Source organism: Ictidomys tridecemlineatus, chromosome 4, assembly GCF_052094955.1.
Source record: "Ictidomys tridecemlineatus isolate mIctTri1 chromosome 4, mIctTri1.hap1, whole genome shotgun sequence".
NCBI lineage: Eukaryota > Metazoa > Chordata > Mammalia > Rodentia > Sciuridae > Ictidomys > Ictidomys tridecemlineatus.
In genome coordinates, this window is record NC_135480.1 from 65,817,542 (window position 1) to 65,835,820 (window position 18,279).

The 18,279-nt window shown below is 39.3% G+C and overlaps 1 protein-coding gene across 2 annotated transcripts in view; it reads right to left on the reverse strand.

Annotated features, from left to right (window-relative positions):
- Ints4 (integrator complex subunit 4) overlaps positions 1 to 12,857 on the reverse strand; it is a 112,085-nt gene extending 99,228 nt beyond the window's left edge. Inside the window, exons 1-3 of one of the 2 annotated variants that reach the window (XM_013357721.4) lie at positions 12,638 to 12,857; positions 7,751 to 7,945; positions 4,988 to 5,105 (exon numbers count right to left, since the gene is read on the reverse strand). In XM_013357721.4, the coding sequence (XP_013213175.1) occupies positions 4,988 to 5,105; positions 7,751 to 7,945; positions 12,638 to 12,691 (367 nt within the window). In that variant the 5' untranslated portion in view covers positions 12,692 to 12,857. The remainder of the gene's footprint in view (positions 1 to 4,987; positions 5,106 to 7,750; positions 7,946 to 12,637) is intronic. The other variant, XM_005323242.5, reaches the window with a different exon arrangement.
- Between the last annotated feature and the right edge of the window lie 5,422 nt (positions 12,858 to 18,279).

Genomic DNA, 18,279 nt, shown 5'->3' on the forward strand with positions numbered 1-18,279 from the left:
CAATCCCCAGTACCAACCAACCAACCAAAAAATACTAAAAACAAACAAACAAAAAAAGCCCTCAATATAAAAGAAGGCACAAAGGAAAAGATAGGAAATGAAGAAATCTCTAACACCACTTTTTAATTTATTTCTTCAGAATTAACTTCCATAAAATGTTAGCAAAGGGAACTGAAGGTCTAACTCAGTAGTAGAGTGCTTGCCTAGCATACACAAGGCCTGAGTTCAATTCCTAGCATGGAAAAAAAGCGGGGTAGGGGAGAAAAGCTAGTTAAAGCTTTTGAAGCCTCTGACTTACCTCTGACAAATCAGAAATCTAATTTAAATCTTTAGTCTCTCTCCTGAATTTCTGATCTGCATAATTTGTCCATATCCACATGGACAATAAATGATACCTCAATATCACCAAACCTAATTGCTCAGAATTGCCAAATTCTTTCTAAAATTAGACTTGATAATTTTATGCCGTTGCTCAAAAAACTTTACATGGTTCCACTGCCTACAAAATAACATTCAAATTCCTCAGCACTCAAGACCACCTTTTGGCTTCAAAACAGTTTACCATTCATTCTCTGGTGATCTTATATAAAACTATTCAGTTCTTAGCCAGATCCCGTGACACATGCCTGTAATCCCAGCAACTTGGGAGGCTGAGGCAAGAGGATCCAATATTTGAAGCCAGGCTCAGCAACTTTGTAAGGCTCTAAGCAAGACCCTGTTTCAAAATAAAAAAGTAAAGAACCAGGCTGGGGTTGCAGCTCAGTGTAAGAGTGCTTGCCTAGCATGTGTGAGGCACTGGGTTTGATTCTCAGCACCACATACAAATAAATAAAATAAAAGTCTATCAACAACTAAAAAGTAAAAATAAGTAAATAAAAAGTAAATAACCCCTGGGTTTAATCCCCAGTACCCAAAAAACAAAACAAAACAAAAACTTATTTAGTTATTTAAATATCTCTTGTATTTTCCCAACTCTCTGCCTAGTAGTATCATAATGTTGTCTTTCCTTGTCATAACTTTCCCATCTGACTTTTAAACCCACCTCGTCTCTCAGCCTTTCTAGAATCATATCAGTTAGCATTGATCTCACCCTCTGCTCTGCTCCCACAATACTAATTATACTTCCTCTAAAACATACTTTGTGTGGTTTTAATAGGCAACAGAGAGGTAGATACATACAATACTTTCAAAGTACCTACTCTAGTGTTTGCCAAGAAGTCAAAGGCCTCATATATGTACTAAAATGAAATGGAAAAACCTTTGGTCCACAATGTGCATCATGGGCTGGGGGTATAGCTAAGTGGTAGAGTGCTTGCCTAGCATGCACAAAACCCTGGTTCAATCCCAGCACCACTCCAAAAACAAAAGCAAACAAACAAAACAATGTGCATTACATTCTTGGAATTAAAAGTACATACTAGACTGAATAATCAGGAAACTCAATCCTAAATCTATGATTTTAGCAGTCACTTTGTCTGTTTTTCACTTTCCTCATCTACAAAATAAAAAGCTTTAACTAGATCATCTCTGTGGTCCCTGGGCTCTATCTTCTATGCATCTCAATGTGCCAGGAACTTGAAACCCAGAAAAGACCTACATCAAGTCAATTAGAGACAATTATGAAACAGAATTAGAAAGCTTAGCAAAAAATAAAATAGCCATTTGCCATGAATATCACATAATCTAAGTCCCTTTCTTTTAAAGATTAGAATGAGGTTTTCTTCAAAATATTTTTGCTGAGCACAGTGTGCAGAGGATTACAAATTCAAAGCCAATCTTGGTTAGTGAGAGTGTCTCAAAATAAGATTTAAAAAGGGATTGGGGATGTAGCTCAATGGCAGACTACGCTGAATTCATTTCCCAGTGCCACAACCACAAAAAATAAATAAATAAAATAAAATAAAAAATAAACAAACAAACAAAAAACTGTCTCTCTCTTAAGCTTCTATTTTGGAGGTAAAGCTTAAGTTAAAGCTTGGTGTATATGAAAAATCACTGTATCAAGTTTTCAGTTCTACTACTACTCAGCTAAATAAACCAACTCATTTCCACCTCTATGGACGTAGTTTCAGTCATCCACAGGAATTAGACAAGATGATTTCTATAAGGTCATCATAGCTCAAAAACTCTATGGAATACTCACTCTTAAAATATGGAGTTCTTCCATGACCTGTACCATAAAGTTGCTTGGTTAACTTTTCTACCTAGAATGTTTTCCCCTACACCTGACTTGATCCTCAATCCCACCCACAGCAAGCACCTACTAACCCTTGAACTGTCATCTCCCATGCAGGTATTAGAGGAAATATTTATGGGAAAAAGAAAAAAAGATACTTCTCTTTTGAGTCAATGTAATTGTTTCCATGCTTTAAAAAAATGTGCCCCTATGAAACAAGACCATTCAGTTGTAAATTGAAGCATAAACTGAATTAATTCATTTAAAAAGTAATACGGTAAAATATAGCAAGGGTCATTAATATTAATATGTTTGAACTCTCTTATTCAATAATTTCCTTCTTAGAAATTTATCCTAAGAGGGCTGGGGTTGTGGCTCAGTGGTAGAGTGCTCACCTAGCATGTGTGAGGCACTGAGTTTGATCCTCAGCACCACATAAAAATGAAATAATGGAATTGTGTCCACCACCTAAAAAATTGTGTCTACCACCAGCTAAAAGATAAATATAAAAAAAAAGAAAAAAATTTATCCTAAGAAACAACAGAAATTGACTCTATTTTTTTTGCAACTAGCTAATAACAACCAAAAAAATTATACACATGGTGTTTAATATGTTATCAACACCACAAATATTATGATGGTATATAGAAACATGGAAAAAACTCCATATAATAAAATACAAAATTGTACATTCACTAAGTACAGTCACATAAATTGTATATAAGTGAAAAGTGATATGTAAAATGAAGTAAGTTGTTTGATAGAAAGAGGAGAAATATCTTTTATTTCTTTAATGCCAATTGTTGGCATTTCAATAAAATAGATCTCTCCTGAAGGGGCAGGGAAGATTCATTGTTTTTGCAAATGAAAAATGAAATCAAAATTCAATACAAGTAAAATTTTAGTTTGAAATCTTTTCTTATAAAATTCTCAGCTTTGACCAATGACTTATCTTTATTACCATTAAACAGTTGTGCAATAAGTGTTAAGATCTTTATTATCATTAAACAGTTGTATAATAAATGAATCTAGATAGTCTAAATTAATCTCTTATATTTTCAGAACCTCTTTAGAATTCAAATATTTATACCCTAAAAGAAATAAAACTGAGGCTGGGATTGTAGCTCCGTGGTAGAGTGCTTGCCTCACATGCATGAGGTCCTGGGTTCGATCCTCAGCACCACATAAATAAACAAAAAAATAAAGATATTGTGTCCATCTACAACCAAAAAATATATATATTAAAAAAAAAAAAGAAAGGAAATACAACTATTCTTTGGCCAGGCAAGGTGTAGTGTGTCCGCCTGTAATCCCAGGCTGAGACAGGAGAATTGCGAGTTCAAAGCCAGCCTCAGCAATTTAGCAAGGTGCCAAACAACTCAGTGAGACCCTGTCTCTAAATAAAATACAAAAAGGGATGGGGGTGTGACACAGTTGTTAAGCGCCCTTGGGTTTACTCCCTGGTACCAAAAAAATAAAAATAAAAAGCAATAAAACTATGCCTGTAATCCCAGAGCTTTAGGAGACTGAGGAATGAGGATCACAAGCACAAGGCCAGTCTCAGCAACCCAGCAAGAATCTGTCTCAAAATAAAAGTAAAAAGAGCTGGAAATGTGCCTAGTTGTGAAGGACTCTGGGTTTAATTCCTATTATGGTTTAAAAAAAAAAAAGAGAGAAAGAAAAAGGGAGATAAGACTGTATTTAATTCTCAGGTAAATATATGTACAGGGTTTTATTAAATCATCCTCATATTCCTTTTGAAAAACAACCAACATAAACATTTATTCTTAAATTTTATACAAACTGGGCGCAGTGGTGCACACCGGTAATCCCAGCAGAGCCTGGGAGGCGGAGGCAACAGAATCATAAGTTCAAAGCCAGGCTCCACAACTTAGCAAGGCTCTAAGCAACTAGAAGATTCTATCTCTAAATAAAATATAAAAAGAAAGCTGGGGATGTGGATCAGTAGTTAAGTGCCTCTGGATTCAATCCTCAGTACCAAAAAAATTAAATTTTATTCAAAAGGGCCAGGTGTAGTGGTGCATGCCTGCAATCCTAGTGACTCAGGAGGCTGAGGCAAAAGGATCACAAGTTCCAGGCCAGCCTCAGCAACTAAGTGAGGCCCAGTATAACTTAACAACACTGTCTCAAAAAAATAGATAAAAATGGGCTGGAGATGTGGCTCAAGCAGTAGCACACTTGCCTGGCATGTGTGCAGCCCGGGTTCGATCCTTAGCACCACATACAAATAAAGATGTTATGTCCGCCGAAAACTAAAAAATAAATATTAAAAAATTCTCTCTCTCTAAAAAAAAAATAGATAAAAATAAAATGAAAAGAAGCCAGGCACAGTGGTGCATGCCTGTAAATCCAGCAGCTCCAGAGGCCGAAATGGGAGGATCGTGAGTTGAAAGCCAGTTTCAGCAATTCAGTGAGATGCTGTCTCTAAATAAAATACAAAATAGGACTGAGAATATGACTCAGTGGTTGAGTGCCCCTTAGTTTATGGGATACTGGGGAGTATCCCATAAAAATTTAAAAAATAAAATGAAATGAAAAGGGTTGGGGGGTATAACTCAGTGGTAAAGCACCCCTTAGTTCAATCCTAGTACCAACAGAAAAAAAAAACTAAACATTTCTGCTCTGGCTATATAGTTTTTGTTTTATTTTGTGTGTGTGTGTGTGTGTGTGTGTGTGTGTGTGTGTGTGTGTGTGTGTTGCTGGGGATCAAACCCAGGCCCTTGCTAGGCCAATACTCTACCATTAAGCTATACCCCCAGCTCCTTATACAGTTTTTAAATTTTAACTTACTTTCATTCTGTAGTATGTTAATGGCATCATCTATAATGCAATCTGGCGAAAATCCTGCAGTCTTTGATAATAAACCCAACAATGATGCAATTTTCAGTCTCACAGATGGATCATTTTCCTTGAATAAAAGAAACAACTGTCATCTTGATGCTTTACTCTTAGCTAACCAACAAACAGGAACAGAATATGGGAACATAATATGCCAAAAGACATTCAGAGATCCAAGTATGTTAAGGCTTCATTTCTGAAAAATTAACCTGATATACTTCAGGAGAGAGTTTTTTTCAATCAGTTTTCCCCTCTTCCATTTGTTACACCCAAATACTGCAAAATGAATGGAAACTTCTATTTAATGCCTTCCTGATATCAGTACATTCTTACCAAAAATGTGCAGTTGGTACCTTAACTCCACCGTGTAGTCATGTCAGACTTAAGTCACAGCCACTTATACCACCAACAATGTCAGGCCTAAGCACCCAATATTGTTGCAAGTACCAGGGTTCTGGAAGTCTCTGGAGAATCTTTTAATGTATCTATTTTTTCTTTTCATTTTTCTATTTTTTTTTTCTTCCTGGCACTGGGGTACTTAAATCAGGGGCACTTTATCACTGAACTACATCCCTCAGCACCTTTACTACCCGCTTTTTTTCAGGGGAGTACTGGGGATTAAATTCAGGGATACTCAACCACTGAGCCACATCCCCAGGCCAATTTTGTTTTTTATTTAGAGACAGGGTCTATCTGGTGCTTCGATTTTGCTGAGACTGGCTTTGAACTTGCAATCTTCCTACAGCCTCCTGAGCTGCTGAGATTATAGGCAGCACCACCTCACCCACTTCCCTGCCTTTTCGAGACAGAATATCATTAAGTTGCTGAGGTTGGCTTTGAATTTACAATCCTCCTGTCTCAGTCTCCTGAATCACTGGAATTACAGGTGTATGCCACCACACCCAACTTCTACCTACTTTTTCATTCAGATCATAAGATCCTAATTAGAAGACTGGGGCAGGCAAGTGTAATTGGCTGAGTATAGGTCACCTCCCTAAGCCCCAAGGTACACTGAGATATAAGCAGACTGGCCATTTTAATTTTGATAATGAGAGATGATCTCTAACAAGCACCAAGATTCCTGTGGTGAGAAATCTCTTCCCAAGACTAAAAGGAACATGTCCCTTTGTTCAAAATTATAATTAAGTGCATAAATAGCATAATAATCACCAATAAAAAATTGTTCAAAAATATATGTGAAATGTCAGTGCTGAGATTAGGTAATATTTCTATACTAAAGACAAAAATTATTTAAATGTACGCTCAAAGGATGAAGGTCTTGCAAATAAGACCAACTCTTAACCTCCCACCTATTGTTTCTCAGGAGAAACCAGGTACAACAAAAAGACCTCAAGTGAAAGAAGGGACAATAGAACCGTAGACAGCAGAATTAAAATCCTAGCATGCTATCCTATTGTACACAAACTTAGGAACATAATTTTTGTGGGAACTTAATCTTAAAGTATAAAATACAACAAAAACAGAAAGGGCTTTGCAATCAGCCAGACTTAGGTGTGACACTCAGTTCATTGTTCAACATCTATATATATATATATATATATATATGTCATAAAGAGGTAATTAACCTCTCAAAACCTTACCTGTGAAATGGGGCTAATAATCTCAGAGGGCTACTGAGGGGAAATGACAAGCATAAAAATGAGCACACATTAGGCAGTCAGATAGTAGTACCCTAATATTATTTCCTTCAGCTAATGTTGGGTTTATTCTTTTTTCTGGTTAGATTTCTTGATGAGATTAATTAATAAAATATATTAAACTCCTAAAACTCAAAAGAAAAAACAAACAAACTTTCACAAAAATGGGCAAAGAACTAGGCATTTCTCTAAAGAAGATATATAAATAGCTAAAAAGTAGACGAAAAGATGTTCAACATTAATACTCATTAGGGGAATACAAACCAAAACAACAAAGAGATACCACCTCACAACCATTAGGATGCTACCATCAAAACAACAAAAACAAGTGTTGCCAAGTATATGGAAATATGGGTGTGGTGGTGCACAACTGTAATCCCAGAGACTCAGGTGGCTGAGGCAAAAGGATCTCAAGTTCAACACCAGCCTCAGCAACTTAGCAAGACTCTGTCTCAGAATAAAAACTAAAATAGGGCTAGGGATGTCCCTCAGTGGTAAAGCACCTCTGCTTTAATCCCCAGTACTACCCCACCCCACCCCACCCCGCCACATTTTAAGAGAGGTTAGGGGAAAGATGGGATGTAGCTCAGTGATAGAGCATGTGGTTTAGCATGTGCAAGGTCTTCGGTTCTAATTCCAGCACAACACAAAAAGAGAAATAAAGAATAAAGGCTACTTTGCTGAGAGAGAGAGAGATACATTGCAGTTAGATATGAGGGCCTTAAATTAGGACAGGAATAGCAGAAGAGGAGAACATTTCATTCCAGAAATGAATCTGGTTACAGAAGGGTCATAATTGATGTTAACTCTTCCTTTGTGTTCCCACTGCTCTTTGTATATACTAAGCAAACAGTACTTGTCTCCATGGGGTATACTATAAGCTTCCAAGGATAGGATTTGCATCTTTTATTATCTTTGTATCCACAGTGCCTACAAATGGAAGATAATAAAACCTTGCCACATGAACACCTTCTTATTTATTTACAATAGTAACACATTCTGCAGATATAATACCATTCTTACACATAATCCCATAGGGTCCTCAAAATCTTCTTACCTTGTAATAATGTTCCAGAAGAATTCTGACCACTCCCTCTACACTTTCTGCCTCCACAGGCTTTCTGGCAAACTGGAGTAGGTACTGCAAAGCATCTGCTGGGGAAGTAGCTTTACACAAATCTATATGAAGTGCTGCAGATTTACTTGGTTTTGTCAATCGAAGTTTCTTAGTAGCAATTTCCTCCTGTTGTTGCTAGAAGAGAGTAGAGAACATAAGACATTAAAACCTAATTGAAAACACAAAGTCTGCAAATTAAACTTTGCCTAATTTGATGGAAATAATTTTCCCTTATAGTAAATACTATATTTAGTTAATAGACCTAGCCTTACAAAAAACAGTATGTAAACTGGAAAAAGAGCACTGAATTGGTGACATGGCTGAGTCATAATTTTGCTTTCAACAACCTCTACAGCTTTGGGCAAGTTACTGAATTTCTCTATGTCTCAGTTTCTTTCTCTAGAAAATGGGTATACTAATATTCTGTTCTAACCTATCTCTATGGACTATGGTAGCTTTAGAGTTAAGAGGCAACATAAATGATATACTCTATTCTTCTTCTTCCTAATCCATTCCTTATTAAATAAGATGTATCAAGAGCCAGCTGTGGCGGTACACACATCTATAGTCCCAGTACTTGGAAGGCTGACATAGGAACACAGTTTGAGCCCAGGAGTTTGAGACCATCCTGGGGACCACAATGAGATTAAGGAGGAGGAGGAAGAAAAAGGAGGAGGAGGAAGAAGAAGAAGGAGAAGGAGGAAGGAGGAAGGAGGAAGGAGAAGGAGAAGGAAGAAGGAGAAGAAAGAAGGAAGGAAGGAAGGAGAGAATATCAATTCTAAAAAAATACTGAGAATTTGCTAATGCTCAGCAAGCTCAGCTTCCCTTCTTAGAAAACTAGAACTGAATAGGACAATTTGACCACTGACAAAGAGAATAGCTGTAGGATTCAAACACATCAAGTATATTTTAATTCATGAGTTCATATTGATATTAAGAAAATCACTGTGATTTTTGGAACATCCTAGGGAACCAACTTAGCATCTTCAGAACTGGTAAATAAATGGAAAATAAGGTTTGAAAACCTTCATGCTAACTTTCCTACAACATTTATGCCTAGGGAACTAATTTGTTGGTTCCATTTTTTTAATATTTATTTTTTTAGTTTTAGGTGGACATAATACCTTTATTTTTGCTAAGGATCGAACCCAGTGCCTTGTGCATGCTAGGCGAGCACTCTACCACTGACCCAACTCCAGCCCCAACCAGTTTTTTTTTAACAAGATTACTCTAATAAAGAAAGATTGATATAATACTGTATAATCACTTTGGCAACCCTAAATGAATGCTTGAATCTACTAAGCAAAGATCATTAATGGCTGATGATATCACACACAAAGAGAAACAAACAAAGATGAAATAGTCGTGAAGAGAAGGAGAAGGAGAAGAAGGAGAAGGAGGAGAAGGAGAAGGAGAAGGAGAAGAAGGAGAAGAAGGAGAAGGAGGAGAAGGAGAAGGAGAAGAAGGAGAAGGAGGAAAAGGAGAAGGAGAAGGAGAAGAAAACGAAAATCTCCAAAACAGGGGCTGGGGATGTGACTCAAGTGGTAGCATGCTTGCCTAGCATGCATGAGGCACTGGGTTCAATTCTCAGCACCACATAAAAATAAAATAAAGATATTGTGTTCACCTAAAACCAAAAAATAAATATTAAAAAAAAAATCTCGGGCTGGGATGTGGCTCAAGCGGTAGCGCGCTCGCCTAGCATGCGTGCGGCCCGGGTTCGATCCTCAGCAGCACCACATACCAACAAAGATGTTGTGTCCGCCGAGAACTAAGAAAAAATAAATAAATAAATGTTAAAAAAAAAAAAAAAAAAAAAAAAAAAAAAAAAATCTCCAAAACAGACCTGACCTCAATCTAACTTCCAAGATTAAATTTTTAAAAAAACAGGGAACCGAGGAACATGTTAAACAACACCACAAATATGAAATCAGCAAAATGTAGGAAACTTAGAGGGCAAAGAAATAGTTTCTTCAACCACAACAAAAATAAAATTATGAGAAAAAAATAGAAGTGGACATTAAAGCCACAGATTAATAAAACTAAAAACCACATCAACCAATTGCAATATGTGGGCTTTTGTAGCCTGATTCAAACTTGGAAAAACTATAAGACAATCAGGGAAATGTATATACTGATAATTAATGACAATTAAGATGTCAACTTTGCTAGGGCATGGTGGTGCAGCACGGAAGGCTGAGGTAGAAGGATCATGAGTTCAGAGCCAGCTTTTGCAACTTAGCTAGGCCCTAAACAACTTATGGAGACCCTATCTCTAAATAAAATACAAAAAGGGCTGGGGATGTGGCTCAGTGGTTAAGTCCCCTGGGTTCAATATCCAGTTCTCCACGCCAAAAGGTCAATTTCTTTAGATATAAAAATGGTATTGGGTTATTTTCATAAATTCTTAACTTTCAGAGATACATACTAAATTAGTTACAGATGAAATGATATAATGATTTGGATGTGTTTGAAAAAAAAAAGGTAGGGTAGGGAGACTAGCTGAGGTACAGATAACAACTGAAATGAAATGATGGCTACATCAAATTTAATAAACTATTTTTCTGTTTTTAGGGGAAAAAAGAGGAAATAAAACTAAAACTGAAGCCAGATATGGTGACACATGTCTGTAATCTCAGCTACTTAGGAAGCTAAGACAGGACTATCACAAGTTTAAAGCCAGCATGGGCAATTTAGTTGAGACCCTGTCTAAAAATTTAAAATTTTTTTTTTTTTTTTTTTTTGGTACCAGGGACCACTGAGCCACATTCCCAGCCCTATTTTGTACTTTTTTTCAGAGACAGGTCTCACTGAGTTGCTTAGCACCTCACTTTTGCTGAGGCAGGCTTTGAACTTGCAGTCCTCCTGCCTTAGCCTCCAGAGCTGCTGGGATTACATGTGTGCACCACGGCCCCTGGCTAAAATTTTAAATTTTTAAAAAGAACTGGGAATATAGTTCAGCAGTAGAGTGACCCTGGGTTCAATCTCCAGTGGGAGGGGAAGTATCAAGGTAAATCCCAAAATATTACAAGAAAAACCCAACTAAGCAAACTAACTTCTCTACAAAACTATGTGTCCATGCTACAAAGATGTGCCCAAAAAATACAGGAAATGACAATTAAGCTGTAAGTAAAAACTGTGAGATCACAAAGGGCTTGGGAATTTGGTTTTAGAAAAAAGAGGAGTTCCTAATGAGTATAGAAGACTTGAAGACTTGATTTGTAAATGCAATTATCTGTATTATAATCCTAGATACACTGTTCTGGCTCTCCTAAAAGGCAAGAACACAGATATGTATTAGATTTTGTGGCCCAACACTTTTTATCATGCCTGGTACAAAGTAATTACTCATTCATAAACTCTTGATTGTTTGAAATTTTTTATTGTTTGTGTGTGTTTTGCTGAAGACTGAATCAGGCGTGCTTTACCACTGAGGAACATCCCTAATCTTTTTTTTTTTTTTTTTAAGTTATACATGGACACAATGTCTTTATTTCGTTTATTTATTTTTATGTGGTGCTGAGGATGGAACCCAGGGTCTCACAAGTGAGAGGTGCTGAGACACAACCCCAGCCCATCCCTAATCTACCGCTGAGACACAACCCCAGCCCATCCCTAATCTTTTTTGCAACAGGGTCTCACTAAGTTGCCAAAGCTGGTCTGGAACTTAGATCCTCCTACCCCAGCTTCCAGAGTTTCTGGGATTAAGGCGCATGCCACCCGCGCCTGTAAAACACGTCAATCATTCGTTTATCACGCAGGTAATTTCAGCGGCTCGGGAAGGTGGGACAGTTAAATCGCGAGTTCAAAACCAGCCTCAGCAATTTAGTGAGGCCCTAAGCAACTCAGTGAGACCCTGTCTCTTAAAAAGAAGGGGGGGGGAGTGGGGCTGGGGATGTGGCTCAGTGATTAAGTGCCCCTAGGTTCAATACCAAAAAAAAAAAAAAAAAAAGAGTTTATTGTAGGGCGCTTGCCTCACATGCCTGAGGCACTGAGTTCAATGCGCAACACCACATAAAATAGGTAAATAAAAATAAATAGATAAAATAAAGGCATTATGTCCATCTACAACTTAAAAAAAAAAAAGTAAAAATAAAGGGCTGTGGATGTGGTTCAGTAGTAGAGCACTCCTGAGTTCAATCCCCAGTAAGGCAAATAAAGCCTGGGAAGCAGAACACCAAATGATTTGGAATCAGCCTCTTTAGAAACACACCAAGCACCTGACAGGGGCTTGGCCCACCTGTCTTTAAATAATTCCTACAATTTCGAGAGAGGAAAACATTTCCCTCCTTTTTAGGTGCGCTGTTCCACCACTAAAGAGCTCTACCCCAAGGAACCTTGCCTTCGAGTGCTTTGACTGGACCTCGAGGCATTCCACTTGACCCCTCTCCTAATTCTCGAATAATCTGCATATGGCCCAACTTGTCTCTGGGAGTTTGGGGGACCGAGATGGGAGAAGCTCTGCCACTACCTGGCAGAGATCTAGTATATCGCCGGAAGCCTCAATGTCAGTGTCCGTAAGACAAGGATGCAACCGTAAGTCGATCTAACATGGTTTTGCGAAAGAACAAAATGAGATAAAGGATAAAAAAAAAACTCTGTAAATTGTAAAGCGCTATTTGTTTCTTCTAATAATTTTTAAAGGTCAGACCACACATATTCATAGGGGCTATAATCTAACACGCCCACTAACTTGCAGTCTCCGAGTACATATGTCAGAGTGTCGGCACCTAATACAGGCCGTGGCGCCTGCTCGGGCGGCCCCTAGGGACCAGATAAACTTTACCAACCAGGACCGGTCCCGGGACCTTCTCTGCCGGAGCTTACCTGAACCACTTTAGTGAACTCCTCATAAACCCGCTTTTTAAGGTGCGCCGCCATGGCTGCCCCCGAGCCCTTTCGGCCTCCGTACACAACGACGGAGGCGGGATAAAGTTAGGCGGAAACCCTTCTCCCGGAAGGAACCCGCCGCGATCCCACAAGGCCGCGGGGTTTCAGGAAAGAGGACGCTTCTTGCCGCTCCGCTGCCGCCCTGCTCTGCTTGCAGAGCAAGCTAGCTCCTACCGATGGAGGAACGAAAAGGAGAGCTCTGCATGGAGGAGGCGGAGCTTCCGGGGGGGAGAAAGAAAAAGGAGGTTAAAAGGAAGAGGCGGGACGAGCCTCAGCTAGAGAGAAAACCTGGAGCTGCTTCAGTGCCTTTCTCAGAATTAAGGAAAGATGCTGAGATGTTTGAACCTTGAGGGTCGCTTTAGTTCAAACTGTGCGCCACGCCTACCCTACCCTGAAGTGCCTTTTCCTGCTCCCTCCCTATTTTACTGCCAATCTAGCCCAGGAACCTTCAGTGGTTCCCAGAATGGCTGAATTCGACCGCCCGACCTCATAAGAAATAAGCAAATAATTTGAATTTTTATGCAGTTTGATCAAACTAGGGATAAGCAACTAAATTGATTAGACCCCATCCTACAGAAGTTGTTAAAATTTATAGAAACAAAAGTCAGTTTGTGCTAGACAGGACTTGTCAAGGGGCAGTTACTGTTCTGAGTTTCCTTGGGATCCCCGAGGCCAGGGAAATGGACAGACCTTCAGCCTTTACTCTCAGTGTGAGAAAATGGAAGATGCAGAAAAAGTTAAGGAAGTTGTCCTTAATGTCAATCTGTTTCAACTCCAGATATCCAAGTTACCCATCTTTTAAGGAATCAATACCTCGTCTGAGAGCTGTTGTACAGGATCAAGCAACAAAGTTTCAGAGTCAGGCACTGGCATTTGAACAAGTGGCCTCAACCATAAATGTGTTTAAAATGACTAAATTGAGCTGGGCACAGTGGCCCATGCCTGTAATCCCAGCGGCTCAGGAGGCTGAGACAGGAGGATCACAAGTTCAAAGCCAACCTCAGCAATTCAGTGAGGCCCTAAGCAACTTAGGAAGACTGTGTCTCAAAAAATAAAAAGGGAATGGGGATGTGGCTCAGTGGTTAAGCACCCTTGAGTTCAATTCCTGGTATTAAAAAAAAAAAGTTAATATAGTTTACTTGAATAAAAATGGGAGGCTGGAAGGTATAGAACACTCCAAATGTATGAAAGATATCTACCCTCAGAGTCCTCCAATCTAATTTGAAAAACAACAAAATTTATTGTTTCAAGATAACCTAAGTGTGTTGGATAAAAGACTGGTTCAGACCTAAGTTTCTTCAGGGTGTGTCAGAAGAGATTATTTTACAGCCAGTTTTGGTGGTACACTTGATCTGTAATCCCAACACTGGAGGAGGCAGGAAAGTCAAGGCCAATTGAGAATATGTCTCAAAAATAAAATGAAAAAGGTACTGGGGTGTAGCTTGGTGGTAGAGCACTGCCTAGCATGTGTGAGGTCCAGGGTTCAGTCTCCAGCATCATTTACAAATATAAATACACACCCCATATCTATTTCTCAGATCTGACTTTACTAGTCACCAATCATCCACTCTTGAACTAGCTAGGTCTCTGGCAACTAGGAATGGGCCTGGGTTTTTAGTCCCTAAGGATCACCTTGAAAAACACAAGCAGGGGGAAAAAAGGGGGTGGGCACAGCAGGAAATGGTAGAGAAGAATGGAGGAAATAATAGAAAATGTTTTAAAGTAAGGAAGGGGTATCCTAGAATAACAGTGTAAACCTGAAAATGTGATGTGATGCAGTCCTATGAACTAGGGTGTCTTATAAATATTGTTTTTTCTTTGGATTGTAACGGCAACTATGTTTCAAATTCAATTTTAACTTTTCATCTTCTAATTTTCCTTGTTGTACAGAGGATTGAATCCAGGGGGTGCTACCACTGAGCCAGATCCCCAACACTTTTTTTTTGGTGGGGGAGAGGGAGTACTGGGGATTGAACTTAGAGGCACTGTACCACTGAGCCATATCTCCAGCCCTATTTTGTACTTTGTTTAGACACAGGGTCTCACTGAGTTGCTTAGAGCCTCACTAAATTGCTGAGGCTGGCTTTGAACTCGCCATTCTCCTGCCTCCTCCTCCCCAGCCACTGGGATTACAGGCATGTGCCACCGCCCCTGACAATTTTTATTTTTTATTTTTAGTTAGGTCTATACACTGATCTGCGCCATACAGTAATTTCTACTCCTGGATCAAATTGGTGATTAGGACAAGGCCATGACTTTAAATTAGACGATTGATCCCTCATCGTGGGGTAGATCAGTAAATTGTCCTTCGTCTTAAATTAATGAAACTCTACAATAGTAGTTTTCAATCTGAACTGTACAATGGAATTATCTGAAAGAACTTTGAAACACATTCTTACCTGGGCCCTGCTTCTAGAAATTCTGATTTATTTCTAGGGTTCCCTGAGTATAGCCTGGACATTGGAGGATTTGAACTCTCCCCAGGTGATCCTGAAGGACAATCCAAATTGAGAACTGCTGCTCTAATTCTGAGCAATCATTAGGGGATTGGTAAACTTCTTAAGAAAAACAACTTATGAGGTCTTACCAGAGTTGGAAGAGACTTGTATTATCATTTGAGACTGAGAGAGTCAAGCAATAGGATGAGCCAAAAAAAAAGGGGTTCCCCTACCATGGAGACTGGACTTTTTTTCTCAAGAATAATACATTAAAAAATACTTGGACCCAGGTACAATGGTACATACCTACAGTCCAAGCCACTTGGGAAGCTGAAGCAGAGAATCCCTTGAGCCTAGGAGTTTTAGGCCAGTCTGGGCAACACAGAGAGATCCTGCTTCAAATACATGGACAATAACCATAAAAAAAAAAAGTGGGTATTTGACATGGACACTCCCATAATCCCAGCTACTCAGGAGGCCAAGGAAGGAAGATTGCAAGCTAACCTGGGAAACTTAGTTTTGTCATGGAGTGGAATAGAACAGAGGAGAATGGAATGGAGGGATGACATGTAAATCAGTGGTAGAGCTCATGCATAGCATTTGGGATGCCCTGTGTCCAACCCCCAGTACCACAAGACAAAAAGAAAACTTGGGTCAGGTGTGGTGGCACACACCTATAATCCCAGAGGCTTGGGAGGCTGAGGAAGGAGGATAGAAAGTTCAAAGCCAGCCTCAGCAATTTAGCAAGGTGCCAAACAACTCGGTGAAAACGTGCCTCTAAATAAAATACAAAATAGGGCTGGGGATGTAGCTCAGTGCCTCTGAGTTAAACCCATGGTACAAAAAAAAAAAAAAAAAAGAAAGAAAAGAAAAAAGAAAAAAAAAGAAAAGAAAAAGAAAGAAAAAGAAAAGAAAGAAAACTTGGTCACACAAGCAATCCAACAACCCCAAACCTGGAGTTTCCAAAGGAATGGGCTAAATCACCTTTGTAGGTTGTAAACATTAGAGAGAATTGCTCAGCCTTTTGAAGAATTGCAAGGTACAGAAAATTTTAAGTGTTCCCAAGAAGTTAGGCTCCAACCCTGACAGAAGCTTTTGGATTTGTTTGAAATATATGACAGACGCACTACAGCAGGTAAAGGTATCATGAAAGGAAGAAATAAAAATATTTTGGGGGCTGGGTATGTGGCTCAAGTGGTAGCGCACTCACCTGGCATGTGTGTGGCCCAGGTTCGATCTTCAGCACCACATACAAACAAAGATTTTGTGTCTGCCAAAAACTAAAAAATAAATATTAAAATTCCCTCTCTCTCTCTCTCTCTCTCTCTCTCTCTCTCTCTCTCTTTAAAAAAATTAAAAAAGAAAATATTTTTGTGTAAGAGCTGAATATAGACATTTTTGGTCCCATAAGGGGGCAAAGCCAAATGTCTCTGGGCACATATAGTCTCTCTTGAGTGGACTCCTGGATCTGTCCCAACAGAACAACCATTCCAAAGGGAAAAAGAAACAAATTGAAGGTGAGCTGGGGAGGCAGTAGGGTGAAGAATTCATCTCAATTTGCTTGGGACCTTCTGATTTTGGGTTATGGAGTCCTGTGCCTCAGGAAACCTTTCAGTCCTGAAGAGTTTGCCAAATTACAAGTCAAGGGTGGGGGCCATCTGTCTCAGAACTGAACTTGAAAAATAAATGTCCAGATTACCTTCCTTAAAATTTAGTACTGTCTTAGGTTGAGAAGCAGAAGCGGAACATAAACTCTTATACAAGTGGTTTATTGAAGAATTGGTGCTCTTAGAAAGGGAGTTGGAGCAATGCAGACAAGCTAAACAAGAATGTGTTCCCAAGTAAGACTGACCCCAGCCTGATCTCACAAGAAACTCTGCAACAGAAACTTGAAGAAAATTGAAGCTCAGCACGGAAGCAATTTAGAAGGCTGAGGCAAGAGGATCACAAACTCAAGGTCAGCCTTGGCAACCCTATCTCAAAAAGGAATGATACAGGACTGGGGATGTGGCTCAAGCGGTAGCGCGCTCGCCTGGTACGCGTGCGGCCCGGGTTTGATCCTCAGCACCACATACCAACAAAGATGTTGTGTCTGCCGAGAACTAAAAAATAATAAATATTAAAAAAAAAAAAAGGAATGATAAAACTTAGAAGGGTAGGGTTCCCCCAGGTTCAATCCCCAGTACTGGGGAAATTTTTTTTCCTTATGTAAGTCAGGGGCCAGTCTTTTATACTTTTGTCTGAGAGGTGGCAATTGTTTTCTTTTTCTTGAAGTACTGGGAATTGAACCCAGGGTTGTTCTACCAAGCTACATCTCCAGCCTTTTATTTGTTTATTTTGAGACAGTTTTACTAAGGTACTAGGTGGGCCGCAAACTTACAATCCTCCTGCCTCAGCCTCCTGAATATCTGGGATCATAGATGTGCACCACAGCACCCTGCTTCTTTACCAGAATATGTCTCAAAATTAAGAGCGATTAGAACCACTCAGAGGGAGCTGGGAATGTAGCTCAGTAGTAGATCACTTGCCTAGCACACCCAAGGTCCTGGACTCAATCCCTAGTACCACATATACAAATAGAATCATCCATAGGGCCTGGTAAACTAGGATGCTAGGCTGATGCTCAAAGATTCTAACTCAGTATGTCCGAAGTGGAGCCTGAGAATGTATATTTCTAACAAGTTCCCAAAGAATGCAGATGTCATACCTTGAAAAATACTGTTCTAAAGAAGAGGACAGCTATGGGGTTTCCACAAACACATATAGCTACTGGTGAAGGCAATCTGGGAAGCATCTACTACAGGTACTAACGAGATTTTCCTCAGGAAGGCATGTTCCAGGATTGGATGAACTAGGGCACCACTTGAGGATGGGAAGATTACATCTTTAGGTCAAACTATCTAGATTCATGATATCCTGTATTTTCCTTTTGTCATCCTGCATCTCCCGGCAAAGCACTGTTGAAACATTCCTGTTTATCTTAGTCTTGTTATTGTACATTAAGGGGCTGGCAAGTACATGAAGCTTTGAAAAGGGAACAGCTGGAATCTTCTAGGCAAGTGTACAAGGGTCAGGTGCAAAGAGTGAAAAGTTGAGAAAGGGTATGTATAAATATTTGGGGGCGAGGCCCTAAGCTAAACT